Below are 22,208 nucleotides of genomic sequence, written 5' to 3'. Positions count from 1 at the left end.
ATGGGTGCCCGCAACATGGCCAGGGAGCAAATGTGGGAAGGGCGGGGAGGCCACGGAGCAGGGGACCCTGTTCCCAAGTTGGAAATCACAAGGAACCACGAAGACCTCACCTCATCCGTGGCCCTCGTGCTGAGCTCTGTCTTGGTGAAATGATGAGCCCCTCATCCCGCTGTTTCCAACACCCCCCAACCACCAGCAGAGCTGCCCAGGAACCCAGAGTTCACTGCACCCTTGTGTGCACAGCCAAGGGAGGGGGGCGGACACCGTCTAGCAGTGCGCTGGACACTTGCAGAAGCCCACAGCTTTTTAAAAATAAAGCTGGCCAGAGGAGGGGAGAGGTCACTGCGAGGCGCGTGGGGGCTCCCCAGATGCTGAGGAGAGATGTGCTCTGCCCAGGATGCAGGGTGGTCCCAGGTGCCTGGGATGCAGGAGTCCCAGCCCAGTGGGGAGATGCCTGCACCTTTCCAACGTGGCTGCCTGGGCTCAGAACTACAAGAACTGAAGCTCCTTCAGGCTCAGAAGCCCCTTTCCCTCCCAACAAGGGCTCGCCTCCTGGCGCTCCCCTCTGCCGCGGTCACTCACCACATGGAGGGTAATGGGGTGGGGTGGGAGGGGCGAAGTCCAGCTTGTCCTTCAGGTCCTCCTCATTCTCCTTCTGCCACTGCAGGCCAACGTCCTCCCAGAGGCTGGCAGCCAGCTGCCTGCGGCACAACAGACAACAGCAGCTCAGGGCAGGGCACGCAGGGGAGGGCCCTGCAAGTTCCCAGGGACACCTAGGAGGCCGTGGGGCTGCGCCAGGACACGGGTCGCCCAAAGACCCCATCGTGTGAGAGCGGGAAGCTCCCCAACCCCAGAAAAGGTGATTCAGAAGTTCCACTTCATCTTGTGAGCACTCTATTGACGGTACACAAACGGGGCCATCTGATCTCTGTCCATGTACTCAGTCAAATGTTAAAAAGATGGGAAATGACGTTTACAAAACTAGAGGCCCTCTGTACGGCACATCCTCTCGGAGCACAGGGACGAAGGGACACCAGCAGGTTTCTGTGACAGATTCTGAGCGAAGAAAACCACCACTGCTATACACGACTGTTTAGGAAGACAGGGCCCGTGGCCGCCTGCCCACGTACCTGACCTCGGGCACCTCGTCGTTGAGGCTACTGAGCAGCAGAGGGATGAGCTTGTGGAAGAAGGAGTAGCGGTCGCGCAGACGCAGCAGCCAGCCGCCAACCACGGAGGCCACCGCCCGCCGGACCTGTGCACGAGAGGAAGGGATGACGATTCGTGTAGGCAAAGGGGATGCCGGGGTTGACGCCACGGTGCGGCTCTGAGTGCTGCCATGCGGATGCTGCCTGGGGCAGAGGCACGGCCAGGTCCTGGGCTACCCACCACCACCTGGATGCCATCCCCAAGGCAGAGGCGCGTGGCCGGGGTCCTGGGCACCACCAAGCCTGGGTCCCAGCCAGCTCCGCCAGGCCCCCCATCTGGGCCAGAGAGGAATGCTTCTGGCCCGCAGGCTCCCAGCTGCTGCCTGAGCCGTGCTGCGTATTCAAAGTCTTCTGCATGAAAACCTCCCAGCCAGCTTGGCCTGTCTCACCCTGGGTGCTTTGTGAGCTGTGGCTACAGCAACTGTGGTGCACCGTGGCCATACCTCAAAGGCGTCTGGTCCCAGAGCCCAGGGCCTCTGGAGGAAACTAGTAGGGTCCCCGGTTCTGCTGCTGGGTGTCTGAAGAGGGGGCACGAGGGCCTCTGCCTACCTTGCCTCTGTGGGCAGAAGAAACCACCTTAACATACACCAGGTGCCCTAGCCAAGCTCCCACACGGCAATGCCTGAGATGGGGACCAGCACCAACACTCCTTAAAGGGAAGTGGGAACGGCCAGGAACAAGCTGGGTGAGGAAGTGGTGTGGCTGACGCCAGCTGCAGACTGATCCTGGGAGCTCTGGGGTGTGAACGAGCTGCAGAGCCGCCCCCTGTGAGGCCAGGGGCCGACTCCGTGGTGCCATCAGTCCCTGGCTGGGCTGTGGGGAGCAGGAGCCTCATCCCTCCTGACACTTTGGATGAAGCGTCTCTGCCCAGCCATGCACCATTAGCAATAGCACTCACAGCCAGTCATAGGTGCAGGGCACCCGAGCAGTAGCTGTGCCCATGGCGTGGTCACAAGCTGGGACTCAGAGGACGGGCTGCTCCGCCCCAGCTCCAACAAGGCCCAGAGCCAAGCAGATGCACCTAGGATCCGCCCCTGCTGGCCTAGGACCTGGGCCCTGGCCTGACTGCTCTGAAGTTCATTCCCACCTGGAAGATGGGAAAGAACGACTGACAGGGCTCGTCACTAAGGTCCCATGAGGGGTGGACAAGTTCACACAAGGAGAGGCCCGTCGCGCCTGACTCCCGCTGCCCGTGTGGTGCGCACAGGCGACTCTCGGCGTGCGAGCAGCAGGGAAGCATGCGAGGGGACACAGGAACGTGTGGTGCGTTTGCGGGGCTTATTAACTGACACAGAGCCTTACTAGCAATCACAAATACAAGTGCCCAGATAACAACTAAGAGAAACCCAAATCAGCTCTACGGCCACTCCACCACCTGGCTAGAGAGTGCCCACAGAACAAGCTGTCACTGTCGTCTTCACGCATGGCACCGGCGGGTCTCGAGCAGAGACACCCCAGGGTTTAATGCAGTCGACAGGCATCACTCATGGCCGCACGTGCCACGACGCTAATCCAGGTGAGTGGTAAACTCCAAGCTCAGCCAGTGCCGTGTGCTGAGATGCTGGAAAGCCTGTCGGGCAGAGGGCATGGCTGAGACAAGACAGACTGCAGCCAGCCCCGAGCCCAAACAGGTGTACAGTGATGGGGCAGAGGGCGTGGCTGAGACAAGCCAGACTGCAGCCAGCCCCGAGCCCAAACAGGTGTACGGTGATGCGGCCCTCTCCGGGAGACGGGCAGGCGTCCAGGGCCACATGGCAAGGCCTGAGCACACTGCCCCAGGCCGGCAGCCGGGGAGCAGTCTGAATTCGCTGGGTTTGGCCTTGCTGCTTTCTCCTCCCTGACCTCCTGCATGTGTGCCAGGGTCTCTGCGGGGCCCTGCCCAGGATGGCCACCTGTCCGTCGGAACCCACAGATAGGCTTCTTCTGCAGAAAGGAGCTTCAAACATCTCACCTCATAGCAAGGATGGCTACAGGGCCGGGATTTGGGGCTGCTCCTGAGTCTCACGGACTGCCACCTTTTCTATCAGTCTCTACTTAGTATCATAAGAAACCTGCAAATTCCAATTAGCATGAGACGAATTATCCCTTTTCTTCTAGTTCAAAAACAGCACTGAACACTGAACTGCCATGTAAGAGTTTAAAAAAGCAGGACGTTTTTCAATTTTTTTTTCTAAAAAGCAAAATAAATGGATTAGAAGCCTTCCCAAGAAGGATGGGTACAAACAAGCCCAGACTGCAAAGATGACAGTAAACACCTAGTGAGATTGACCAACAGCCACAAGCATCAGGAGCATCCAGGAAAACATGACCTCAGCAAGTGAACAAAATAAGGCACTGGTGACCAATCCTGGGGTGACAGGGATAGGTGACCTTTCAGACAGAAAACTCAAAATAGCTGTTTGAGGAAGCCCAGCAAAATCCAAGATAACATGGAGAAGGAATTCAGAATCCTATCAGAGAAATTAACAAAGAGATTGAAATAATTAAAAAGCATCAAGCAGAAATTCTGGAGTTGAAAAATGCAATTAGCATACTGAAGAATGCATCAGAGACTGTTAACAGCAGAACTGACTAAGCAGGAGAAAGAATTAGTGAACGGCTTGAAGACGGGCTATTTGAAAATACACAGAGGAGACAAAAGAAAAAAGAATAGACAGAATGAAGCACATGTACAGGATCTGGAAAATAGCCTCAAAGGGGCAAATCTAAGAGTTCCTGGCCTTCAAGAGCAGGTAGAGAGAAATCGGGGTAGAAAGTCTACTCAAAGGGATAATATCAAAGAATTTTCCAAACCCAGAAAAAGATACCAGCACTCAAGTACAAGAACGCTACAGAACACCAACCAGATTTAACCCAATAAAACTACCTCAAGACATTTAACAATCAAACTCCCAAAGATCAAAGATGAAGAAAGGGTTCTAAAAGCAGCAAGAGAAAAAACAACAAATCACATACAACGCAGCTCCAGTACGCCTGGCAACAACTTCTCAGAGGAGACCTCACCGGCCAGGAGACAGTGGCTTGGCCTATTTAAAGTGCTGAAGGAAAGTAAACTTTACCCTAGTATATCCAGTGAAAAATCCTTCAAACATGAAGGAGACAGGCTTTCCCAGGCAAACAAAAGCTGAGGAATTTCATCATCATCAGACCTGTCCTACAAGAAATGTTAAAGAGAGTTCTTCAATCTGAAAAATAAGGATGCTGAGGAGCAATAAGAAATCATCTAAAAGGATAAAACTCAGTGGTAACAGGAAGCACACAGAAAAACACACAATGTCGTAACACTGTAACTGTGATGTGTAAACTACTCACATCTTGAGTAGAAAGACTAAAAGATGAGCCTATGAAAAATAACTAACTGGCTGGGTACGGTGGCTCACACCTGGAATCCCGGCACTTTGGGAGGCCGAGGTGGGCGGATCACCTGAGCTCAGGAGTTCGAGACAAGCCTGGCCAACATGGTGAAACCCCGTCTCTACTAAAAATACAAAAAGTAGCCAGGTGTGGTGGTGGGTGCCTGTAATCACAGTTACTCGGGAGGCTGAGGCAGGAGAATCGCTTGAACCTGGGAGGCAGAGCTTGCAGTGAGCTGAGATGGCACCATTACACTCCAGCCTGGGTGACAGAGCGAGACTCTATCTCAAAAATAAAACAATAAAAATAAATAAATGAATAAAAATAAAAATAACTACAATGACTTTTCAAGACAAAGATATAAGTGATATAAGTAAAAACATCAAAAAGTTAAAAAGCAGAGGGGATAAAATTAAACTGTAGAATTTTTATTCATTTTTTTTCTTGGCTTGCTTGTTTGTTTTTGGAATCAGTGTTCAGTTGTCATCAGTTTAAAATAATGGGTTGTGTTATTTGCAAGCCTCATGGTAACTTCAAATAAAAAACGCTACAACAGATACACACACACACACACACACACACAAAAGAAATTAAAACATATCACCAGAGAAAATCATCTTCATAAAAAGGAAGACAAGAAGGCAAGAAAGAAGGAAGAGCAGACCACGAAACAACCAGAAAACAACAAAACAGCAGGAGTAAGTCCCTACTTACCAATAACAACATTGAATGTAAGCAGACTAAACTCTCCATTCAAAAGACAGAGTGGCTGAATGGGTAAAGAAAAACAGGACCTAGCTATCTGTTGCCTACAAGAAATACACATCACCAAAAAGGCACACGTAGGCTGAAAATAAAAGGATGCAAAAAAAGATATTCCATACAAATGGAAAGCAAAAAAGAGCAGGAATAGCTATACTTAGACAAAACAGATTTCAAGACGAAAACTATATTAAGAGACAAAGGTCATCATATAATGATAAAGTGGTCAACTCAGCAAGAGGATATAACAACTTTATATATATATATGCACCCAACACTGGAGTATCCAGATATATAAACCAAATACTACTAAAGAGAGAGACAGACTCCAACACAGTAACAGCTAGAGGCTTCAATGCTCCACTTCCAGTATTGGACAAATCATCCAGAGAGAAAATCAACAAAGAAACATCAGACTTAATCTGCACTATAGACCTAATGGACCTCATAGATATTTATAGAACATTGCATCCAACAGCTACAGAATACACATTCTTCTCCTCAGCACACGGATCATTCTCAAGGACAGACCATATGTTAGGCCACGAAACAAGCCTTAAAACATGAAACTAGAAATTAATAACAAGAACTGTGGAAACTATACAAATACATGGAAATTAAATAATATGCTCCTGAATGGCCAATGAGTTGATGAAGAAATTAAGAAGGAAATTTTAAAAATTCTTAAATGAAAATGGAAACACAATATGCGAAAACAGCAAAAGCAGCACTAAGAGGCAAGTGTATAGCAATTAGCACCTACATCCAAAGAGCAGATAACTTCAAACAGCAACCTAACACTGCATTGTAAAGAACTAGGAAAGCAAGAGCAAACCAAACCCAAAATTAGTAGAAGACAAGAAATAAGAGCAGAAATAAATGAAATTGAAATAAAAAAATACAAAAGACCAACGAAATGAAAAGTTAGATTTTTGGACAAGCAAAATCAATACACCTTTAACCAGACTAAGAAAAAGAGAAGACCCAAGTAAATAAAACCAGAGATCAAAGAGGACATTACAAACAACTGATACCACAGAAATTCAAAGCATCATTAAAGACTGTGAGCAACTATACCGTGAGCAATGACATCATGAGTAGCGACCCTGTGAGCAGCTACACCATGAAGAAAACCATGAGCAACAATATGAGCAATGACACCGTGAGCAGCTACACCGGGGAGCAGCTACACCATGAACAACTCACCGTGAGCAATGACATCGTGAGCAGGGACATTGTGAGCAGCTATACCATGAAGAACAACACCGTGAGCAACAATATGAGCAACTACAATATGAGCAACGACACCGTGAGCAACACCGGGAGCAGCTACACCGTGAGCAGATACACTATGAGCAACTATACTGTGAGCAACTATATGCCAATAAATTGGAAAACCTAGAAGAAATGGATAAATTCCTAGACACATACAACCTACCCAGATTAAATCATAAATCCAAACATTGAACAGACCAGTAACAAGTAATGATATTGAAGCCACAATGAAAAGCCACCGAGCAAAGAAAAGCCTGGGTCGCGATACTTCACTGCCAAATGTTATCAAACGTTTAAAGAACTAATGTCACTCCTACTCAAACTATTCCAAGAAATAGAAGAGGAAGGAATACCTCCAAACTTAATTTACGAGGCCAGTACTACCCTGATACCAGAACCAGACAGATGCAATCGAAAAAGAAAACTACAGGACAATATCCCTGATGAACACTGACGCAAAATTTCCACTGTTTCAACAGCACATGAGAAAGATCATTCGTCATGACCAAGTGAGATTTATTCCAGGAATGCAAGGATGGCTCAACATACACAAATCCATCAATGTGACACATCATATCGGCAGAATGAAGGACAAGAACTATGTGATTATTTCAATTGATGCTGAAAAGTATTGATAAAATTCAACATCCGTTCATGATGAAAATCCTCAAAAAACTGGGTATAGAAGGAACACACCTCAGTACAATAAAAGCCATATATGAGACTCACAGCTAGTATCACACTGAATGGGGAAAAATTGAAAGCCTTTCTTCTAAATCTGGAGCAAGACAAGGATGCTCGCTTTCACCACTGTTAGTCAACACAGTACTGGAAGCTCTAGCTAGAACAATTAGACAAGAGAAATAAAGGGAATCCAAATTGAAAAGGAAGATAATTATTCTTGTTTGCAAATGATATAATCTTACATTTGGAAAAACCTAAAGATTCCACAAAAAACCTATCAGAACACATAAACAAATTCAGTAAAGTTGCAGGATACAAAATCACCAAAAAAGCCCCAGTAGCATTTCTACATGCCAACAGTGAACAAATCTGAAAAAGAAATCAAGAAAGTAATTCCATTTACAATAGCTACAAACAAAATAAGACACCTAGGAATTAACTTAACCAAAGAAGTGAAAGATCTCTACAATGAAAACTATAAGGCCGGGCGCAGTGGCTCATGCCTATAATCCCAGCACTTTGGGAGGCTGAGGCGGGCGGATCACGAGGTCAGGAGATCGAGACCATCCTGGCTAACATGGTGAAACTGTCTCTACTAAAAACATAAAAAATTAGCCAGGTGCGGTGGCAGGCGCCTGTAGTCCCAGCTACTCCGGAGACTAAGGAAGGAGAATGGCATGAACCTGGGAGGCAGAGCTTGCAGTGAGCAGAGATCACGCCACTGCACTCCACCCTGGATGACACAGCAAGACTCCATCTCAAAAAAAAAAGAAACAAAACTATAAAACACTGATGTGAGAAAACTGAAGAGGACACACACAAAAAATGGTAACATACTCCACGGACTGGAAGAATCAATATTGTTAAAATGTCCATACTACCCAAAGCAATTTGCAGACTCAATGCAATCCTTATCAAAATGCCAATGACATTCTTCACAGAAATAGAAAAAAAATCCTAAAATTTATATGGAACCTCAAAAGATGCTGAATAGCCAAAGCCATCCTGAACAAAAAACAAAACAAGACAAAAACAAACAAAAAACTGGAGGGATGACATTACCTGACTTCAATTTATACTACAGAGCTACAGAAACCAAAACAACATGGCACTGGCATAAAAAATTTATACTACAGAGCTACCGTGACCAGAACAGCTTGGCACTGGCATAAAAACAGACACACAGACCAATGGAACAGAATAGAGAACCCAGAAATTAAATCCATACATTTACAGTGAACTTATTTTGACAAAGGTGCCAAGAACATACCTTGGGGAAAGGACAGTTTCTTCAATAAATGGTGCTGGGAAAACTGGATCTTCATATGCAGAAAAATGAAACTGGACCCCTATCTCTCACCATGTACAAAAATCAAATCAAAATGGATTAAAGACCTCAATCTAAGACCTCAAACTATGAAACCACTAAAAGAAAACACTGCGGAAACTCTGGGACATGGCCTGGGCAAATGGGATCACATCAAGTTAAAAAGCTTCTGCAGAGCAAATAAAACAATCAACAGTGAGGAGACGACCCACAGGATGGGAGCAAATAGCTGCACAAATACCCATCTGACGAGGGACTGACAACCAGAATCCACAAGGAGCTCAAACTCACAGAAAAAAATCTAATAACCCGATTTAAAAATGGACAGATCTGAATAGACACTTCTCAAAAGAAGGCACACAAATGGCAAACAGGTACTTGGCAGGAACTTGACAAATACTCATCTCTGAAAAGCTGTCCATGCGTCCCCAGCCTCTCCTGTAACATCTGTTGTTCCCAGAAGGTCCCTCTTGACAACAACAGGGCTGGTGGTCTCACCAGCGGCACACATAGAGCAGGAAAACTGCAGCAAAGCTGAGCAGCTGCCGACTGCAGGCCTGGCGACAACCAGGGCACCCCTGCAGGGTGAAGTCCATGAGCCACCCACCTGAGGGCGGCACAGGGCAGTTTGTTCAGGGCCTGCTTCACAACTGCACGGCCATACATCCGTCCTGCCTGCCTCGCTGGGGTTCTGGGTGCGGTCAGTGTCCTGGGCTTGGAGCTGCAGTCATGTGAGCACGGGGAGAGGCATTAGCCCCTGCCGCACTGGGACACCCCCTTTCCACAGCTTCAGACACCGTCCCGGGCCCTAAGGCTCCAGGGCAGCTAGACCGCCCACGTCCTGACCTTGCTCTGAGGCTCGCCTGGCTGTGCTACCTAAGTGAGCTCTGAGGCCTCTGAGCCTTGTAATGAGGAGATGAAGTTATTTCTGGGCCCTTCCAGTGAAGTTCAGTGATTTAAGCTGACTCTAGCAGGCTGCTGGAAGGTTTCCTACGAGTCAGAAGGCAGTCAGGACCTTCTGTGCAGAAAGGATGGGGTCCCAGGGCGCCAATCCCTGGGTTGTTGAGGGGGTCGAGGTGTCTGCAAGGAACCCACAGTGAGCTCCATGACGGGGTCACAGGGCCGATGAGAGTAAAAGGGGCAGCACCGTGACTCCACATGAATCTCACGTGAAGGGCCGTGCAGGGTCTCTGCCAACAGGACGCCAACCCCACTGGGAAGAAATGGTCCATGCTGGAAGAAGAATCGTCTTGGGCCACACATAAAATAACACTAACACTAACGACAGCTGACGAGCTAAAACCACGCATAAAATAACACTAACACTAATGATAGCTGATGAGCTAAAAGAAAAAAAAAATCACAAAAAAATCTCATAACATTTTAAGAAAGTTTATGAATTGGCACTGGGCAGCATTCAAAGCCATCCCGGGCTGCATGTGGCCCACAGGCCGCAGGTTGGACAAGCTTGCTTTAGATCAACAATGTGATGTCAGCTTTCTAACAGACAGCTATTGATACAGATAGGCTGTTTATGCATAGCTACCAATACAGTTATAGCATTTATAGACCGCTATCGACACACAGTTATGGTATTTTTAGAGTTACGGTATAGTTATACCGAGTTACACCGTTTACAGCTAGCTACAGAGTTCCAGTATTTACAGAGAGTGCTCCACAGAGTTCCAGTATTTACAGACAGCTATCGATACAGTGACGGTATTTTTAGACAGTGACGGTATTTTTAGACAGTGACAGTAGGCTTACACCGACAGCTATCAGCTATGGAGCTTCAGTATTCATACAGAGCTCTCCATACAGAGTCATCACACTGTTTTGAGGAGTAAGACTTGGCCCATTACATAGACACCACTTTCCTTGTGGGCCATGCTCTGCCTCAGGCTTAAGGTGGGAGAGAAAAACCAGCCGGCTGCCTGCACTTCTTGCTGGGCTCTGTTCTTGCCCTGGCCCCCTGAACTGCCCTCTGCAGCCCAAGTATTTAGTCAGTGCCAGAAGTGCCTGCTGCAAGTGCCGGGCAGCATGGACACTGACCCCGCACTCTGCCCACTTTCTCCCCACTGGGCAGAGCCTAATGTGCTCAGTGGCCCTCTGTGCTGCCTGGTGCTGAACCCACGCCAGCTCCAGGAGGGGCCGGCCAGCGTACATGGTGACTCAACTTCCGCTGGCCTGACAAGACCAAGGGGGTGAACGAAGGCTCCTGGTGGGAAGGGGTCCTCCTGTGTCTTTGTGAGCAGCCCCCAGGCAGCCACACTGCCGCTGGAGGGAGAGAGCCCGAGAATGAAGCCTGGCCATGGAGGCAAAGCAGGGGTGTCCTGAGCAGGTGCTGTGTCACCTGGAGCTGGCCCTACGGGAGGACCCCAGTAGCAGAGATGAGGGAGCGAGTCAGGGCTTCCATCCCGGCTCCAGAATACCCCGAGTGACTCTTCAACTCACCACCTTCAAGCCATTTCTTATCAGGAAACCTACCTCTGCAAGGCTGAAACCTGGAACCATGCACAGTGAAGAAGCCAGACACAAAAGATCACATGTCTGACTACAATGACAGGTAAACTCAGACACAGAAAGATCCGAGGTCACTCAGCTTCCCCAGTGGCCACAGTGTGTGGAGTTTTAGCAAGTCAGCGGGGCCACAGATCCAAGACATGCCCTCCAGGCCAGATTCTGCCAGCAGTGAAGCCAACACTCAGCCCCATCTGTGGGACTCCTGCCTGCCTGCCCATCTCTTGGTGGGTTCCAAAGCCCAACGACATAATTATCCCCAACAAACCAACCCCGGATCCACTCTTCTCCCAGGCCAGGTCCACCAACCATGGTGGCTTTTCGGGAAAGTGCGTCTTGATGGATGGGAGCACTAAGGAAGCTTCTGCAACTGCTGAAGTGCACGCCGTGTCTAAGAGACAGTAACTACACACGTCATCCTTTCTAACATCCTTGGAATTCATAACATCAAACATTAAAACAGTTCAGCTCTCTTCTAGTTTTTCCAAGATGTGAATGGGAACATCCTGTGACTAGGAATAATGAAAGGACATTTGGTGCATGCAGCATTGTGAAAAAAGAACAAGTGAGTTAGTTAAAAATAGCACGTCAGCCCGCCTGTGGGGGAGAGAACAGACTGTCCAGGAGAAACACCAGTTACCTGCGGGACGTCATCAAACAGTCGCTGAGCAAAATGGGAAAGCACGTCGTCCACCGACTTCCCGTTGCCAAACTGGATCACTGCGCCTGTGGCTTCAATGGTGGCCACGCGGACCTTCCAGTGCTGGTGGGAGATGGTCTGCATCAGGGGCCCGATCAGAGATTCCGACTGCATGTGGAAGTGGTCTGAGGGACAGGGAGGCCCCCAGTTACCAGAGCTGCTCACACGCCTCGCCGGGGAGGCCCCCAGTTACCAGGGCTGCTCCCACACGCCTCGCCCAGCTCTGTGGGCTTCCAGAGGACGGCTGCCTGCCTGTGAGCTCCTCACCTCCCTTCCTCTCCCACTCCAGGTCCTTGCTGCAGGAACAGAACACAACCCAGGCTGCCAAGCAGCGCTCTGTACCACCCGGCACGGGAAGAGGCTCAGGGACAAGCGTCCCACCCTGATGACACCTGTGCAACCCAGGAGCTTAGGAGGACCAGCGGGGAAAGGCTGGGGGTGCAACCCCACTGTGGCTGAAGACAGGAGAGCCTGGACCTGCTGAAGCCAAGGTGGAGGCCTGAGGGGGACACTGGCCAGAGGAAAGAAGCCGAGCCCAGAGGACAGAGGTGAGGCCGCACTCCCAGCGGCACCCGAGACCAGACCCCAGGCTCCTCCAGGAAGCTGGGCCAGCACCACTCCAGGCAAAGCCACTGTACTTCTTATTTGTAAAGTCCCGGCAGAAAGTCAGAACAAGAGGTGGCGGGCGCCTGTAATCCCAGCTACTTGGGAGGCTGAGGGAGGAGAATCGCTTGAACTCAGGAGGCGGAGGTTGCAGTGAGCAGAGATCGCCCCACTGCACTCCAGCCTGGGAGACAGAGTTTCACTCTGTCTCCAAAAAAAAAAAAAACACACACAACAACAAAAAAAGTCAGAACCAAAGGGTCTCTGGCATCCAGGCCGCCTCTTGCCTCAGCTCTGCACTACTTGGGGCCCGTCTGGGAAACAGCTATTCCAATGAGACTTTGGGCGAGCGCCTCAACCTCTCTGCCACTGCCCAGTGTGACCGGGGCCAGAGATGAGGCTCCCCACCCAGGGGAGAGGGGGGCCAGAGGTGCTGGAGATGAGGGGATGCTCCAGGCAGAGGTACAGTCCCTCACCCCACAGCAACCGGTGAGCACATACCCCGGCAGGCTGTGCTTGGGGCTGGGGCACAGGCGGGTAAGGTGCTGTCCTATGGAACCTACGGTCCAGGGAGGGAACCTGGCAAGGCCGGGAGGAGCTCCCTGGAGGAAGTGGGAGCAGCCCGTGGGGCCGATTCACAGACCGGGTAGGGAAGTGGTTGAGGTTGAAGAAGAAATACATTAGATGCCAGGAATTCTCAAGGGCGATGTCCAGCCCGAGGCTCTTCCCGGAGCTCCACAGGAGTTCTGGACCATGTGAAATCCAAAGTTAACCAACGTGGAAATCTCGGCATTTCCCCAAGTCCAGCTCTTCCTCTACTTCTGGAATCTATTCTCCATGCAGCTACAGTGATCTTTTAAGAACCTGAACTCGGGTCTGCCACTCCTATTGACACCCCCTGCACTTCCCACTACATTCAAACCATCACTGGGACATCACTGGGACGGCCTGAGCTGACCAGATCCCTCACTGCTTTCCTGCTCCCTACTGCCCAGGGATTTAGAGCACCAGTGTTCCCTCCTCCCGAAAGCCTTCCCGCCAGCAGGAAGAGGCGCCTGCTATCATTCCACATCCCAGCCAGGGGAGGGAAAGGGCAAGACTTTGCAGGAATGGCCGGTTAAGGAAACGGAACGACTGGATCAGATCAGAGCTCTAAAAAAGATGCGGAACGTTATAAAGTGGAGGGGAGAAGCGGCCTCCTTCCACTTAGGACAGTGGTCCAAGCCAGAGCGGGAAGGCAGGGGAGTAGGATGAATGGGACAGAAAGTGAAATGACCAGAGTCTCAAAGCGCGTCCCCTCAACCAGGTGCAAGTCCTGCAAGCCCCCCGAGGGAAGGAAAGGGGGCAGCTATCAGGGCACACCCCACCCCAAACCGCCTAACAGGAATTTCTGCGGTGGTTTCCAGGGATCTGGACAGGAGTGCTGGCTCGTGGGCCCGGGTTGGGGGGCGCTCAGGCAGGGAGGAGGGTGGGAGGTGAGGGTCGCGGGAGGGCGGGGTGCAAGGAGGAGGATGGCACAGGAAGCAGGCAGGTGGGGGCGGGGCTTGGGGCGTGGAGGGTGGAGGCGGGGAGGAAGGGGACGGGGGGGGGGGGTGAGGTGAGTGAGGGCCAAGCAGGAACAGGGGTCAAGGGGCAAGGAGCAGATGGCAACGCAGGAAACAGGTACATGGGGGTAGAGGACAAGGGAGCGGGTGAAGGGTGCGTTGGTGGCGGGACGTGAGGCAGGGGACGCAGTGGTGGTGGGAGGAGGGGGCCGGGCGGGGGGCTTTGGGGCAGGCGGGTGGGGGATGCGGCGCATCGGCGGGCCGGGATGTTGGGGGAGGTGCGGGCGTGGAGGGCGGCGGGGCCGAGCCGCGGGGGTTGTGAGAGCGGCCGCGGAGGTGGAGGTGAGAGTGTGGGGTGGGGTGTGGGAGCGGGGCCCGGGGTGCTCACCGGGCGTGGCCTGCGCCAGGGCGGCGGCGCAGCTGCAGCTCTCGCGGCGCACGGCGGCGAAGGGGTCGAGCAGGCAGCAGCGTAGCGCGCGCAGAGCGTCGTCCAGGTGGGGCGCGAGCGCGGCGCCGCACAGGTCCACCGCCAGGCCCAGCAGCTGCACAAGGGCCAGGCGCAGCTCCTCGCAGGCCTCGGGCGGGCGGCGCGCGGGCTCGGGGCCGGCCAAGCGCGCGGCGAGCGCGGGCAGCAGGCGCGGCAGGGCATCGCAGGGCCGCGCGGCGCGGCGCAGGCCCAGACCCAGCAGTTGCACTGCCAGCGCGCGGCAGCCCTCGGCGGGGTCGCTCAGGCAGCGCAGCAGGCGCGGCAGCAGCAGGCGCGCCCAGGGGCCCTGGAAAGCGGTGGGGTTGGCGGCAGGGCCCGGCTCTTCCAGCGCGCGCCGCAGGGCCTCCAAGGCGCGCCGCCGGCCCGGCTTGCTGTCGGCCTCCAGCCCGGGCAGCAGGCGGCTCAGGGCGCGGCTCAGCTCCGCCGCCTCTGCCGTCTCGGCCCCCTCGGCCCCCTCGGCCGGGTGTGGGGCCGCAACGGCCTCAGCCACCCCCAGCGCCGCCATCTTACCCGCGTCGCCGGTCACTAGGGGGAACGGCGTTTTCGCGGCGCTCAGCGCGGATTACGGCAGCACTTCCGGTCCGCGCTGGGGGCGGGGTGCCGGGCTCCTCCTTTCTAGCCGGTGCGCACGTGGGCTTGTGCCCTTGTCCCATCGTACTCGCCCGCTGTCCCGCGCTGTCGCCGGGGCCCCCGCCAGCCGGCCTGCTGGGCCTTGTCCTGTCCCCATTGTACAGATGGGAAAGGTCTCGGGAGGGTGCAGCTCGCTCGGGATGCGGGTCCCGGGCTATAGGCCTGGGCCTGCCCCTAGGGAATCCTGCCCTGCAGCATGGAGGGCTTGGAGAAGGAAACTGGTGTCCCGCCTGGGACCAGGGTAGCCGGGAAGCCCCTCTTTGAGCCGCCTAGAGCCCCTCTGGCTTTGGGAAGGACCGTTCCAGGATGGAAGGGCGCTGGTTCTGTGGACTGGATCCCCCGCCCTGTGGTGTAAGACAGGTGCCTGGTCTGGGCTTCATGTGCAGCCTGTGATTAGATCTCAGGCGTAGCCGCCCAATAGGTTCGCCTTACTCGCTGCCCAGGTAGAGCCAATTTATCAAGACGGGGAATTGCAATAGAGAGTTTAATGCATGCAGAAACTGGCTAAAGGACACTGGAGCTTTATTACTCAAAACAGGTTCTGAAAATCTTGAGATGGGTCATTTAAGGATAATTAGGCAGGTAGGGGGCCAGGGAGAGGGCAGTGCTGATTGGACGGGTTGGAGATGAAACCATGGAGAGTCAAAGTTGATTCTCTTGCTGTCTTCTGTTCCTGGGTGGGATCACAGAACTGGTTGAGCCAGATTAGTGGTGTGGGTGGTGGCAGCTGGTGCATCAGAATGCAGAGTCTGAAAAATATCTCGAGTACCAATCTTAGAGTTTACGATAGTGATGTTATCCTAAGGAGCAATTGGGGAGGTTTGGAATCTTGTGGCCTCTAGCTGCATGACTCAAACCACAATTTCTAATCTTGTGGCTCATGTGTTAGTCTTACAAAGGCATTCTGGTCCCCAGGCAAGGAGGAGGTTGGCTTTAGGAAAGGGCTGTTATCATCTTTGTTTCAAAGTTAAACTACAAACTAAGTTCCTCCTACAGTTAGCTTGGCCCACTCCCAAGAAATAACAAGGCAGCTTGAAAATTAAAAGCAAGACAGTGTTTCACAGTAGTGATCTTGACTATGGACTTGAGTGGAGACAGAGGCGCCTAAACAGCTTGGAGGCGGAGTTGCTGTGAGCCCAGCCTGAAACGCGAATTTGACAGCACTCACTGCAAACCAGGAGTCCCCAAGTCTGGTTAGCCAGGCACTTCTCATCTGTGACCATGCACTGAGTTTTCTAAAGGCAGAATGTGTGTAATTTTAGGACAGAACTTCAAGTTTGACCTTTTTTGTTGTTGATCCTCGTGTTGCAAAATGGTGGTGTTCATCAGTACCTCTTTTTTTTTTTTTTTTTTTTTGAGTTGGAGTCTTGCTGTGTTGCCCAAGCTGGAGTGCAGTGGCGTGATCTCCGCTCACTGCAGGCTCTGCCTCCCAGGTTCACTCCATTCTCCTGCCTTAGTCTCCCAAGTAGCTGGGAGCTGGGACTACAGGCGCCTGCCACCATGCCCGGCTAATTTTTTGTATTTTTAGTAGAGACGCGGTTTCACCGTGTTAGCCAGGATGGTCTCAATCTCCTGACCTCGTGATCCGCCTGCCTTGGCCTCCCAAAGTGCTGGGATTACAGGCGTGAGCCACTGCGCCCGGCCCATTTGTACCTCTTAAATGTCGTTATGTAGCATATTCAGTAATCTTCATTCATTGGTTCCTGCAACAGGCATTTGTTTGACCAGGCACTATCTGCAACACGTGGGACAGGATGACAATGATGTAGAAACTGGCCACGGTCCCTGCTCTCCCAGATCTTAGGGTCTTGCAGGATGAGATAGCCCTTAATGGAAAGATAAATTAATATGTTTAACCACAGTGGTCCTGAAAGAATGAGTGTCAAGGAATGTTGAACTAGACTTGTAAGGCTTTCCTGAACAAATGGTAGCAGAGGTGAAATATGAAGAGTAAGTAAACACAGTGTATTAGTCCGTTTTCACGCTGCTAATAAACACATAGCCGAGACTGGGTAATTTATACAGGAAAAGGTTTAGTGGACTCACAGTTCCACATGGCTGGGGAGGCCTCACAATGATGGCCGAAGGCAGGAAGGAGCAAGTCACATCTTACATGATGGCAGCAGGCAAAGAGAGAATGAGAGAGCCTGTGTAGGGAAACTCCCCCGTATAAAATCGTCAGATCTCATGAGACTTATTCACTATCATGAGAACAGCACAGGAAAGACCTGCCCCCATTATTCAGTTACCTCCCACTGGGTCCTTCCCACAATACGTGGGAATTGTGGGGGCTACAATTCGAGATGAGATTTGGGTGGGGACACAGCCAAACCACATCACATAGCCAGGTGAAAGGGCGGAGGTGGGAGACAGGGAGTGTTGGAGACAGAGGAAATAGCATGGGCAAAGTCCTCATGAGAGTGTTAGGGCTGAATGGTGTCTCCCCAAAATTCATATGCTGAAGTCCTAACCCCCATACTTCAGGGTGCGACCCTGTTTGGAGACAAGGTCTTGTAGACGTGATCGAGGTGAGATGAAGTCATCAGGTTGGGCACTCATTCAATATGACTGCTGTCCTCATAAAAGGAGAAATTTTGGAGACAGATGTGCATACAGGGAGAATGCAGTATGAGCATGAAGACAGACCTCAGGAGGAGCCAGCCCTGACCCTGATCTTGAGAAATCGGTTTATTTCATTCAGCTGCCCAGCTTAGGGTGCTTTGTTATGGCAGCCCCAGGTAGCAAACAGGGAGGGAGGCTGACCCTGGTCACGGGAGCAGGCAGGGAGTGAGCAGATGGGTGGGGCCAGGCCATGGGGCCTCTGTCCTAAAACACGGGGGACTAAGGATTTCAAGGTGGGAGATTGGCAAGATCGAGTCTGCATTTTTCAAGGACCCCTTTGGCTTCTGTTGAATGGGTTGTTCGGGAGCCCTCGGAAGGCTGTGGCAGTGGTGAAGATGAGAAATAATAAGCGCTTGAATTGCGGTGGTGGGACTTCACTTTTCCTTGCTCCTCCCATTGAAATACAACAAAATACCCTGCACATAGCAGGTGACGAGGAAAGGAGCTTGAGAGTTGACAGAGAGGCTGGAGACCTCTGGACTGGAGGAACAGGAAGGTGGTGGGTCCCCTGGGTTTTCTTTTTCTCTCATATGTTCCTGCACTAGTCCCCAGGGAAGCCTGTGGCCCAGAACAGCTAACAGGCACAGACAGAAATTCTCCAAGAAAAGCCTCCTCTCTCTGGCCAAAGCCCTGGGAAAGGGGACGCCCAACAGAGACCTAGAGGGTAGCTGCCACCTCCACCCCACAGTCTGCTTTCAGGGCCGATTTTAAAGCTGCTGCAGGTGCATTAACCTGTGCTGTGCAACTGGGGTTCGAGTGGACAGTCTGCACAGGTAGTGTCAGAGGAGCCTGAAATGTGCCCTTCCTCTCGTAGCACAAAGAGACCCAGAATGATCATGTTCTGTCCTGACACAGCAAAAGGTAGCCCAGTGACACCAGGCGACCCAGGGAGGTACTTTTCACTCCTGCAGGCGGCACCCATGGGAAAGGAGCAGCAGTCCCAGGAGAGCCAGAAGAATAAAGCAGACGAGGAGGGCAGTGCCAGGGCTCTGAAGACGAAACTGCTGTTGGAATGACAGACCACAAAAATAGGCTGAAATCTACACCCCGAACCTGAACAGAGCAACTGCCTGGTAAAATAGAGTAGGACCAGGAGTCTCCAAACATCATAACCCAAATATCCAGGATACATCTGGAAATCACTTGTCATACCGAGAACCAGGAAAGCCACAACCTGAACGTGGTAAGGTAACGGATGTGAATTCCAAGATAGGTCACATGTTGGAATCATCTGCCAAGAATTTTAAAGCAGTCATAAGAACCAGGCTGGGTGCGGTGGCTCATGCCTGTCATCCCAGCACTTTGTGAGGCCAAGGCGGGCAGATCACCTGTGGTCAGGAGTTTGAAACCAGCCTGGACAACATGGTGAAACCCCATCTCTCCTAAAAATACAAAAATTAGCCGGGTGTGGTGGTGGGTACCTGTAATCCCAGCTACTCAGGGAGGCTGAGGTACGAGCATTGCCTGAACCCAGGAGGTGGAGGTTGTAGTGAGCCGAGAGCATGCCACTGCACTCCAGCTTGGGTGACAGAGCAAGACTCCATCTCAAAAAAAAAAAAAAAAAAAAGGCTGAAAAGTCCCCCAATTCAATGAAAAACATAAATTCACAGATTCCAGAAGCTGAACAAGCCTTCATAGGACAAGCCCTCCAAAAACCCCATACTAAGACACATCAGACAGAAGGAGGAAAAATACTAACTGCCAGAGAGAAATGATGTCTTGCCTAGAGAGGAACACCAGTTTGAATGGAGACAGATTTCTTAACCAAAACCACAAAAGGCCAGAAGGAAGTGACCTGCCATTGTTCAACCGTAAAGGGGAAAGAGCTGTTGGCTGAGTCCTCTACCCAGCAAAACTATCCTTCAGGAATGGAGGAGGAGTAAAGATATTCTCAGACAGGCAAACTAATAGAATTTATTGCTAGCAGACCTACCTTTAAGGAATGCATAAAGGATACCCTGTAAACAGATAATTTTTTTTTTTTTTTGAGATGGAGTTTCGCTCTTGTTGCCCAGGCTGGAATGCAATGGCATGATCTCGGCTCACTGCAACCTCTGCCTCCCAGGTTCAAGCAATTCTCCTGCCTCAGCCTCCTGAGTAGGTGGGATTACAGGCATGTGCCACCACACCCGAGTAATTTTTTATTTTTAGTAGAGACAGGGTTTCTCCATGTTGGTCAGGCTGGTCTTGAACTCCTGACCTCAGGTGATCCGCCTGCCTCAGTGCCTCCCAAAGTGCTGGGATTACAGGCGTGAGCCACCGTGCCCGGCCCAGAAAGATAATTTTAACAGAAGAGGGCTGGGGCCTCCAGAAAGTTGAGAACAATGGACTGGATAAAAATAGAAGTCAGTGTCACTGACCATCTTTCACCTCATGAGTTTCTTTAATCATATTTGATGATTGAAGCAAAAATTACAACACTGATGTGGTGTGTAATGTATGCGGAGGAAATATCTACAACCAGGTATTTAACAGTGAGAAGGGTTAGGGACTTAAGTGGAAGGAAGGTTTCTCCACTCACTCGAGGTGGAAAATCACAGATGCCAACAGACCGATGAGTTGCATATGTGTATGGTGATACCCTCAAAAACATAATGTGGAATTCTAAAAAACATTCAAGTATCCCACAGTAAAGCATGAGAGAACGAACATGATTAAATGGCAAGTGTAAGCCCTAATATATCACTAATTTAAATGTAAATGGCCTAAACACACCAATTAGAAGACAGAGGTTTGCCGAGTGGATACAAAACCTGACCCAGCTATTGGCCAGGCGCGGTGGCTCACGCCTGTAATCCCAGCACTTTGGGAGGCCGAGGTGGGCGGATCACGAGGTCAGGAGATCAAGACCATCCTGGCTAACACGGTGAAACCCCGTCTCTATTAAAAAATACAAAAAATTAGCCGGGCGTGTTGGCGGGCACCTGTAGTCCCAGCTACTAGGGAGGCTGAGGCAGGAGAATGGCGTGAATCCGGGAGGTGGAGCGTCCAGTGAGCCGAGATGGTGCCACTGCACTCCAGCCTGGGGGACAGAGCGAGACACCGTCTCAAAAAAAAAAAAAAATACCCTGACCCAGCTATATGATGTCTACTATATGCTGAAACTCAGTTCAAACATAATAACATAGGCACATCGAAAGTAAAAGGATGGCAAAAGTGTATCATGTAAACATTAATTTAAAAAAGCGGGAGTGGCTGTTGAAATTCCTTGGGAAAAAGAGGGACATTACATAATGATAAAAGAACCCAGTGGGAAGATACAGCAATCCCAAATGTGTGTACAGCAAACAGCAGACCTTCAGCACGTATAAAGCAGACACTGATAGAGTTGAAAGAAGGAAGAGACAAGCCTGCTGTTGCAGTTGACGACTCCAGCCCCCAACTCAGCAGCTGCTAGAATAACTAGGCAGATAGTCATGAAGGTAGAGGAGAGCAACACCATCAACCAATAGGATCTAACTGACGTTTGCAGAACATACCACTCAACAATCGCAGAATTCACATTCTTTTCTAGTGTCCTCAGAACAGAGACCAAGATATACCATATCCTGGGCCATAAGGCAAACCTTAGCAAATGTAAAAGACTTGTGCAGAGGGCTGGGTGCAGTGGCTCACGCCTGTAATCCCAGCACTTTGGGAGGCCGAGGCGGGCAGATCACCTGAGGTCAGGAGTTCAAGACCAGCCTGGCCAACATGGAGAAACCCTGTCTCTACTAAAAATGGAAAAAATTAGCTGTGTGACGTGGTACACGCCTGTAATCCCAGCTACTCGGGAAGCTGAGGTAGGAGAATCACTTGAACCTGGGAGGCGGAGGTTGAAGTGAGCCAAGATTGTGCCATTGCACTCCAGCCTGGGCAACAAGAGTGAAACTCCCTCTCAAAAAAAAAAAAAAAAAAGACTTGCACAGAACACCTTCTCTGACAATAATGGAATCAAACTTACCATCAACAGCAGATAGCAGGAAAATCTTCACACGTGGAGATTAGACAATTATTCTACTCAGAAATGGAAACAATTGCTATGTGCAACAACTTGGACAAACCTCTAAAAGATCATGCAGATGGAAACCAATCCCAAAGGGATATTTTGTGGTTTTGTTTGTATGACATCCATAAAGTAACAGAGATGGGGAACAGATGACTGATCTCCAGGGGCTAGGGATGGGGTGGCGTGATTATTAAGGGTCACTAGGAGAGAACCTTGTGGTGCTGGTGCAGTTAAGTACCTGCATTGTGGTGGCAACCACATGAATACCCAGAGGAGTCATGACCTCTCTCCTTTCCCCAGACACACTGCCAGATGGAATAGCTATAAACTGGATGACAGAAGCAGGGCAGTAGGAGAGGAGGGCCAATACGTTACAACAAATGAAACAGGCCTTGGAATGCTGAGATGGGAGAATCGCTTGAGGCCAGGCATTCAAGTCCACCTGGGCCAAATAGTGACACCTCGTTGCTACAAAAACATATTAAAACTTAGCTGGTTGCAGTG

At 50.9% G+C, this 22,208-nt stretch overlaps 2 protein-coding genes across 3 annotated transcripts in view; one reads left to right on the top strand and one right to left on the bottom strand.

The window, feature by feature from the left end:
- DNAAF5 (dynein axonemal assembly factor 5) overlaps positions 1-15,143 on the bottom strand; it is a 53,952-nt gene extending 38,809 nt beyond the window's left edge. Inside the window, exons 1-4 of the mRNA XM_030801388.1 lie at positions 14,366-15,143; positions 11,771-11,955; positions 1,131-1,255; positions 583-701 (exon numbers count right to left, since the gene is read on the bottom strand). Of these exons, the coding sequence (XP_030657248.1) occupies positions 583-701; positions 1,131-1,255; positions 11,771-11,955; positions 14,366-14,969 (1,033 nt within the window). The 5' untranslated portion in view covers positions 14,970-15,143. The remainder of the gene's footprint in view (positions 1-582; positions 702-1,130; positions 1,256-11,770; positions 11,956-14,365) is intronic.
- Positions 14,007-22,208, top strand: part of PRKAR1B (protein kinase cAMP-dependent type I regulatory subunit beta) — a 173,110-nt gene continuing 164,908 nt past the window's right edge. Inside the window, exon 1 of one of the 2 annotated variants that reach the window (XM_030801391.1) lies at positions 14,007-14,095. The gene's annotated coding sequence lies outside the window, so the exon portion shown is untranslated. Of the gene's footprint in view, positions 14,096-14,376; positions 14,472-22,208 lie in introns of those variants that run through there. The other variant, XM_030801390.1, reaches the window with a different exon arrangement.

Source organism: Nomascus leucogenys, chromosome 20 (assembly GCF_006542625.1).
Source record: "Nomascus leucogenys isolate Asia chromosome 20, Asia_NLE_v1, whole genome shotgun sequence".
In the NCBI taxonomy this organism is placed as follows: Eukaryota; Metazoa; Chordata; class Mammalia; order Primates; family Hylobatidae; genus Nomascus; species Nomascus leucogenys.
This window is presented reverse-complemented; position numbering and strand designations above follow the sequence as displayed.